The following is a 7,851-nucleotide window of genomic DNA, read 5'->3' as shown; positions in this document are numbered from 1 at the left end:
AGAACTCAAGCGATGACGTATAGAAACGTGGAATATTGTGGATTTTTATTGTTTTGGATGAATATCAACACCAGCATGTAACAATCAAGTGTGTTTTCATTCAGTGATCACTGTACAAATGAGTTTTTATGACTGAAAAAGAACATGGTGGATTGTCTGGCTGTCTTTTGTTGATGTGACACTTAGTTTTATTGTGTTTACAATATGTAAACGAGAACAGGACACAAGCTCACATGGACATGCTCACAGGAAAGAATACAGGCCCCATTTAGGTCTATGCACCTTTTTGACACAGTATAACCAGAGTTTACATCAGCTTTGGATAACCAGTTCAACAGACTTTGCTCAGCACTGACATTCATGGTAGTAAAATCTTTTCAAATAACTTTTTTAGACACATAGAAATGTAATTTAAATTTGCATACTATAAAAACATATAACACAATAAATATCGTTTCGGTATCTTACAAAACTTTGTACATTTAAAACTTTCCTTTTAATAAATCACACCTTTTTAAATGAAGGCCTATACAACAAACAACTGAAGTACAAAACCAAAGTGTAAGCCACTGAGAAGGACATGGATGAAGGGAACAGTTCCCACTGGGAAGGCCGAACGCCCCAGATGGCACCGACGAAATGATGAAGTGCTTCAAAGCAGCATTTGAAGATCTGTAGACAGTCGGCTGACGTCACCATTTCCTGATCAGAAATAATGCGACATCATCCAACACAACTGTTAAAAACAAACACTCACATTTTATTTCTTGAGACAGACCAAGTTCACTTTAGATAAATCCACTAATCGACAGAGTTCTCCTGAATAACCACGTCCACTATGAATATGGGAATGAAAACAAAAAAGGCAAGAGGATGGGTTTGACACCCAGCCGCATGAGCCAATATTTACAGGAGTGTAGTGTTCCAGTTATGTCACAGTAACAGCAGCATTGTCTTTACTCTTCTCTATGTACGTAGGCGAGTTGTTTTTGTCTGCTACGGCCCCTGCTGCGGGGGCCAGTGCCTGAGAGGCTGGAGAGTGTCCAGAAGGCTTGGGGTCAGACGCGGACTCCGTCTCTGGCTCCTGCTGTGATGCGGTTGCTAGAAGAAAACCATGACACATCAGGTTTGTTTGGTGATCCCTGCATTAAAATGCATCATGATAAATAAGTACCATTTGATTGACTGTACTTACTGTTTAATGTTTGACAAAACAGGACGGAAATGATGTTTAATTTTGCGTAAAGAATATATATATATATATATATCGTTGCCACCCCCTACATCTGACCCCCATGCAGATAAATGTTACCTGACTGCGTGCACGACTTCATGTGCTCAGGCCAGTGGGCTTGCTGACACGGGTAATCACAGTAACTAGTGTTCCAGCAGCAGTAGAAGATGGCCTCTTTCCTGCAGTTCGCACACCACTGCTTCTTCTTGGTCTCATCAACCGCTTGTTGCTTCTCCATCTCACACTGCTTCTTCACATCGGCGACCAGCCGATCTCTCTCCTGCTCCAGACTCTGCCTCATCTCTGCCATGGTCAGTTCTGTCAATGAGGAGCAAGGATTATGACAGACCTCTTGGGTCAGGACTCTTTTTTTATATTTTCAAAATGTGACACCAAGGGTAAATCTCAATTCCATCCTCAATCCTAACCCTCAACCTCACCCCTCAAAACCAAGACTTGAGGAAGATATTGTTCCAAAGAAATGGGACACGCTTTAATACATAGGTACATGCATATAAGCTGCAATCTCTACTATACAACAATATTACCGCTGAGAAAAATAACTTAAACACTTGTGACATCGTAAAGTAAAACAAAATAAATATGTGGTGAGATAAAAATCCATAAAAAGGGCATGAACTAAGAGAATAAAATGTTTTTTGTAATTTTATATCACCATTAACAATGAAATCATTACATTTGAAGCACGGTCTTTGTTTTCGACGCCATCTTTGATACTACAAAAAAGGATTCTGGGTATTCCTTTATACTGAGGGAGGTCGCAGAGTTCCTCATGATTGTTCCTCTGGAAGAATTGGGATAGTCCTTGCTCCTCGCGAGAACACACATTTTTGAGGATTGAGGTTGAGGATTAAGGAAGGAACTGAAATGCACCCCAAGACTATTCAGCATTGCTTCCTGGCAAACTGTGGCATGTATGCTTACAAAACAAAAAATAAAAGATGTCTATGGAAAGTTCTCAGTGCAAATATGAACAACGCACTGACTTCTTGTTTTCACTCATGTCATCCAGAAACTAGGAACTCACCCAGGTTGTGCTTCATCTCTGACAACTCTTGTTGATGCAGCCACTGAAGCTTTTCAATCTCTATTCTTAACCGTCGAATCTTTACAGAAAGAAACGTGAATGAGCACTGAAGCAATTCAGATGTAACACAGTTATGTTCTCACCTCTGCAATTGTGTTTCCCGATGTGCTTTTGGAGAGATCATTATAGATTTCGGTCATTGTTCCTTTAATAGTGTCCATAATCTGGCAGATGAAAAAATAATGTGACATTAGAGGAAACCTACTTTTTACATGTGGTTGATTTACAAAATGACTTACTTTGTTGGTGTACTTGGCGATATCAGCAGCCACATCCGCTGACACAGTAGGAATCTGAATGTCACTCGTGCTGCTCGAGAGCTGAGACGTTGAAGAACTCTGACTCGGCTCCTTCTGTTGTCCTGTGAGGGATGAAAAGGAAGCATCAATAGGGTCTTCCTTTCTTATGCCGGGGTCACTACCTTTGGCTGCTTGTCTGGTCTGGTAGCGGCCACTCAAGGAGGAAGTCTGCTGCTGTGGACCCTGTGTCTGTGCCGGGTCGCCCAGTTGCTGCTGCCTCTGCACCTTCTGCATGTGCCATTTCTGAGAGGACGTCTGGATCTTCGTGGGATTCCAAACAACTGCCCTCTGTACAGGCTGTGGCGCTTCTTTGGGCAACAGGGGGCGCTGTTTCTTCACAGCAGCTGATGCTGGAGCGGGTGCCGGGACAGGGGCGGGGGCGGGCGAAGCAGCGCTGGTATTTGTGGGAGAACTTGTCTGACCGGACGTTGCAGTTGATATAAGGTTCACAGCGGCTTGTAGAGAAGACTGCAACGAGTCTTTGCTATTTGAGTCTTTGTCTTTGGCTGTTGCAGACGTGGACGAACTCGCCGATTTACCTGAGCAAGAAGAGCATTTGTAAAGAGCATTAATAGCTAATAGAAAGAAATAAATGACTCCAAAACTGCACCTTCAGATTTGACAGCGCTTGAATCTTTGAGCGTTTTGGTCGCAGAAGCTCCAGCTTCCCGTCTGATCCTCTTTGAGTCCCGCCCACGCTGGTCGTCCCCCAAATCTATCACCAGCTCTCTTTCGGAATCAGAATCTTGTTCAGCCACTGGTGGCGCCCCAGCTGCTCTGCCCTCCTCAACGGCCTTGGTCTTCTCCGAGTGGCTCGTCCGCAACCTGTCCAGAGCTTCCTTCTCTTGGTTGCTGCCGCTCTGTTTCTCCTTGATTTGGGCTTCAGGTGGAGGTTTCTCCGCCGGAGCAGCGACTCCTTCCTTAGTGTCACTTTCTACGCTCTGCCTCCGTCTCTTCCTTTCCACTTTGACCTTGACGTCCTGGTTGGTGCTCTTTGGCTTGTGCTCCTCGTCGCTCAGATACTCGCTGTCGCTGGAGTCCGATTTGTCCGAATCCTCCGACTCGCTGTGGTCCACACCTTTGTAGACGTCCTCAGAAATCTCATCGATCCCTGAAATAGAGGGCGACGAGGATCTCAGCGGCTTGCAGCAAGCGTCTGCGACGACTGGGTAAGACAGCTGAGAACGTACCAAGCTGAGCCTTGCAGCTTTCAATCGTCCTGTCCAGACTCCGGAGGGGTCGCTTCGGAGTCGGCGGAGGCGCTGCTGCCCCGTGCTGCTGTTGGTTTTGCTGCTGCTGCTGTTGTACTGTCTCACTCAGCTCTTTCAGGTCCATCTCTGCCTTGACTCGGTCTAAAAGAGGCAAACATGAAACCAATGATTTGACCCTTTAATGTCCAGTGAGCATGAAAGCAAACAGACTGCACAGCTACAGACGCTACTGACCCAGGTTGAGGTTAAGGATTCCACCAGTGGATGCGGTCCTCTCCTGCTTAGGAACAAGTCCTGGGTTAAAAGGCTTGGGGCTGCTTGTGATGCTGGCAGCATGACCTGCCTTCCCAGACACAGGAGAGGCTATAATTTGAACGTAGAGAGACTATTTCAGTGAAAACCTCAGGTAAGTGTCACATAAGCACCATTTGAAGGGACATTTACCAGTGCAGTCCATTGACTCCTCTCCAGTGCTGTAGTGGAAGCCAGAGATCCGACTCGATTTATCCAAATCCTGCTCCCCATCTGACCCCGTGTGAACAGAGGAGTTGGTGCTCATCGGCGAGCGAGGCATGTCCGTCATCGAGACTCTCCGACTCATGCCGCTGGGCGTGGAGTTTTTGCCAAGGACCATCTTCGGGGACGCGGTGATATCGAAGTTGAAACGGAGTTTATCGGTCTTCTCGGTTTTGACCGTGCCAGCGCTAGGATTCGACGGGTCCAGCAGCATCTGCAGCTGGTTGTTGGGCGTGTACGGGGTGCGGAAGGGCGCGTAGTTGAAGACGCCGAATTTCTTGCGGATGTTTTCCACGTAGACTTCCATCTCCTGCATGGCGCTGTTGAAGATGCTTTTTGTCTTCTTCACGGAGAAGGGAATCTCTTTGGACATGAGATAGCAGTTGTTGATGGGGACCCAGGCTCTGCACGAGACACAGCCACCGTAAGAAGCCTGCCACACACTTCCATACCAGAGGAATCATCCATCTCAAGTCATGAACCTGTCGTGTTGTCCAAAGAATCTTGCGTCCACCTGGCCATCTTTTTCTCGCAGCGCTTTCGCCGGCCAGAAGGGAAATCCTTTGAGTTTAGCCCAGACTAGAGTGTGAGGTTGACTCTGTTATGAATAAAAAAAAAGTCACAACGATTCACTTGAAGACATTTCAATATGAATCCCCTGATCGCTTGACTCACGCAAGGCTCACAAAACCAGTTGTCCCGTTTCTGGCATGATGACAGGTAACACTCTGGACACACCTCGATCTCATTCATCTGCAAGAAGAAACAAGTCACTCTCTTCTGCTGCCAAACACAGCCAGGATGATTCCCATCTCTCACCTCATGTTCACAGATCTTGACTATGACTTTTGCAGTTGCTGTTAATTTGTGATTTCCTGTAGCGAAAAGACATTTGACAGCTGCACGTTGTGATGTGGAAACTTCAGAGGAAGTGTGTCATACCCCCATTATAGATGATGCAGTTGTGTAATATCCACTTCATGTCGGCCAGGAACGCTTCTGTGCAGCCATACATTTTCTTTTTGATATTCTGAAACAGATGAAATGATGTGAATGATGTGGTTCGTTTCTGACTCCCTCACCCATAAGGGTTGTTGACATATTTACCTTTTCTAAAGTACTTAAGTCCATAGGATGGAAGATGTACTCTGCGTAATCCGGGTGCTGCTCGAGAGACACCGGCTTCAGAAAAGGTTCCGTCTGCAGGGTCAAAAATAGGTTCAGGTGATTTCCATCGAGTGTGAATTGACTCGGCGGTCAACACGCTCCAGCGCTCTTACCCCCGGCTGCTTGATCTTTTGAAGTGCAAATTTAAGTAAGTATGACAGTTGGTCTATAGACAGCATGGTCATCGCCTTGCTCTGAGTTTCGATGCATTCGGCAACCGTTATCTTCTGCAAAAGGCAACACAAATGATCCATAAAAAACAAGAAGCAACTCTTCATATTCGGACTCTTTTAAAAACTACATTGAAGTCACGCTGAATTTAAAATGATTTATATTGACGTCACGAAACTTAAATGGGTGTCACATTATGCACTGTTTTCAGGCTATTTCGGATAAAGCACTGAAGAGCGTGCCAATATTTTCCTCATCTCAAGCAGCAGCACATGGTGCGACACCCATTTCGTCAACAGATTATGATTTGAGTGTGAAAACAGTGTGCAAGAAGGACACTCAACTTTCCTTAACACAGTAAAATGAAATCCATTTGAGACCCGACGGCTGGACGGCAGCACTCATGTGCGTTTTCCTGTTTTTTTTTTTTTTTTTTACTGCAGATTGACCTTAAAGAAATGAAGTTCCACGATCTTGTTAGCAATATTAATATATTTACATAACTTTTATTTGATTTAAATACTCGCTCACTCGTTGTAGCAGTGTCCACAAACAAACAGCTCCGGCGATTCGGAGACCCACACCAGCACCAAAAAGGAAATCTGAAAGTGAAACCGACTGAACGTCGGCCGAGTGTCCCTCTTGCACATCCTTGCTGCACATCCACACACAAAAACACTTCTCCACAGTGATACCTCACACTCTGGACAGAACCAGTCGCCCTCGGGCTCGGCTGGTAGTTTGAGGCACTTGGCGTGGTACACCCTGGGGCAGAGCTCACAGCAGAGCACCTGGCCCTCGCGGTGGCACAGCCAGCAGTAGAAGTCGTTCCTGCCGTCCTGCGGTACAACATCAACAGGGTCTGTGGTGAGTGCTGGCTGCTTCATATAGTAAAAGGGACCATGTCTTAGCTCTGACTGAAATGCAGGCAAGAGAAACAAGGGGGCAGGTTTCAAAAACACGCAGGAACACAAAGGTGCAGTGAAACAGAAACAAGGCAGCAATACAGCAGGGTAAGCAGGGTAAGCAACATGTAAGCAACTTGGTTGCACTAAACTTTTTTTCACTATCAGTATCCTTAGCTTCTGATACATTGACATTATCATGAATATTTACACTTCAATTTCATACTTCATTTGCTCTACTTAAGCAGCTAATCTGTTAAACTCGGCTATCAGTATCAACACATTAAAATGTATTTATCTCTGTAAATTAAAGCTAGATGTCTATTCAAAACACACTTTCTGCTTGTGGTTTAGCTAACTCAGAGGCATTTCGATTAGCGACAATGCAGACTACATCCACACGACTGAATTTCCGTCAAAATGAGAACCAAAGACTGAAGGTCTTACTTTCACTTTAGCGCATGAGCAAACCAAAGGAATCCCTTCAGATTTTTCTCCTATTACTCACACTTTCTCGAGAAAAGGTTGCAGCATTTGAAATCCATTTCCGTCTCACTGACCAAAACACGCCACATTTCGTCTCAGCTCAAGCACAAGTCAACAACTGACTCAACTACTGTAGCCAGAGAGGCCATGACGCCACCTATACCACATGTCGATTGCAGTGAGTTTTATTTTTGCCTCAATAGGGTCTGACTGAGTGAGTGCAGCGGATTCCAACGTCAGCCCCTTCTATAGTGACAGACAGACAAGGTTGGACAATGATGTTTGTTGATGAAATAGTGATTAGAAAGTGAAAGTAAGTTGGAGAGGAAAGAAATGAAAGGGACAGAACATGTTTGTGAATGAGAGGGAGGCACTGATGAAGATGCATGGAGCAGAGGGAGGGAAAACCAAGTCAATGAGTCACTGTTGGACAGGGATTATGGGTGGTGAGGAACAGAGTGCAGACAGGGTGGAGTGGATGATGTGTGGTTTAGACACAGCAGCACTGACACACAGACAGGAAGCTGAGCGTGAAATAGCATCGAAGAGGATCAGTGGGTCAGTTAAGTGGAGTGGTACAAACACATGGTATCGAAGGTTGGATGGTTTGGACACGTTTAGACAGTGGACACGTCGGAGATGGAGGTAAAAGCAAGAGAGGAAGACAACCAGGATGATGAAGATGAAGCTCCTGACTCAGCAGCAATTGTGTATTGACATCATGGGCCGCAGGACTAAATCTAGAGGGTGATGG

General features: G+C 45.5%; 1 protein-coding gene across 9 annotated transcripts in view; it reads right to left on the bottom strand.

Annotated features, from left to right (window-relative positions):
- Window positions 1-33: 33 nt before the first annotated feature.
- Window positions 34-7,851, bottom strand: part of LOC128749443 (protein kinase C-binding protein 1-like) — a 62,322-nt gene continuing 54,504 nt past the window's right edge. For 6 of the 9 annotated variants that reach the window (XM_053849066.1, XM_053849061.1, XM_053849063.1 and 3 more), the window contains 17 exons: window positions 6,402-6,623; window positions 5,649-5,762; window positions 5,476-5,568; window positions 5,311-5,398; window positions 5,188-5,243; window positions 5,044-5,121; window positions 4,851-4,966; window positions 4,297-4,772; window positions 4,087-4,215; window positions 3,832-3,993; window positions 3,252-3,752; window positions 2,764-3,180; window positions 2,582-2,703; window positions 2,426-2,506; window positions 2,283-2,361; window positions 1,313-1,552; window positions 34-1,101 (listed from right to left, as the gene is read on the bottom strand). In XM_053849066.1, coding sequence (XP_053705041.1) covers window positions 929-1,101; window positions 1,313-1,552; window positions 2,283-2,361; window positions 2,426-2,506; window positions 2,582-2,703; window positions 2,764-3,180; window positions 3,252-3,752; window positions 3,832-3,993; window positions 4,087-4,215; window positions 4,297-4,772; window positions 4,851-4,966; window positions 5,044-5,121; window positions 5,188-5,243; window positions 5,311-5,398; window positions 5,476-5,568; window positions 5,649-5,762; window positions 6,402-6,623 — 3,147 coding nt within the window. In that variant the 3' untranslated portion in view covers window positions 34-928. The remainder of the gene's footprint in view (window positions 1,102-1,312; window positions 1,553-2,282; window positions 2,362-2,425; window positions 2,507-2,581; window positions 2,704-2,763; window positions 3,181-3,251; window positions 3,753-3,831; window positions 3,994-4,086; window positions 4,216-4,296; window positions 4,773-4,850; window positions 4,967-5,043; window positions 5,122-5,187; window positions 5,244-5,310; window positions 5,399-5,475; window positions 5,569-5,648; window positions 5,763-6,401; window positions 6,624-7,851) is intronic. The other 3 variants (XM_053849068.1, XM_053849062.1, XM_053849070.1) reach the window with 2 other exon arrangements.

This window comes from Synchiropus splendidus, chromosome 18 (genome assembly GCF_027744825.2).
Source record: "Synchiropus splendidus isolate RoL2022-P1 chromosome 18, RoL_Sspl_1.0, whole genome shotgun sequence".
NCBI lineage: Eukaryota > Metazoa > Chordata > Actinopteri > Syngnathiformes > Callionymidae > Synchiropus > Synchiropus splendidus.
The sequence above is the reverse complement of the archived record's forward strand: the minus strand, read 5'-3'. Positions and strand labels throughout refer to the sequence as shown.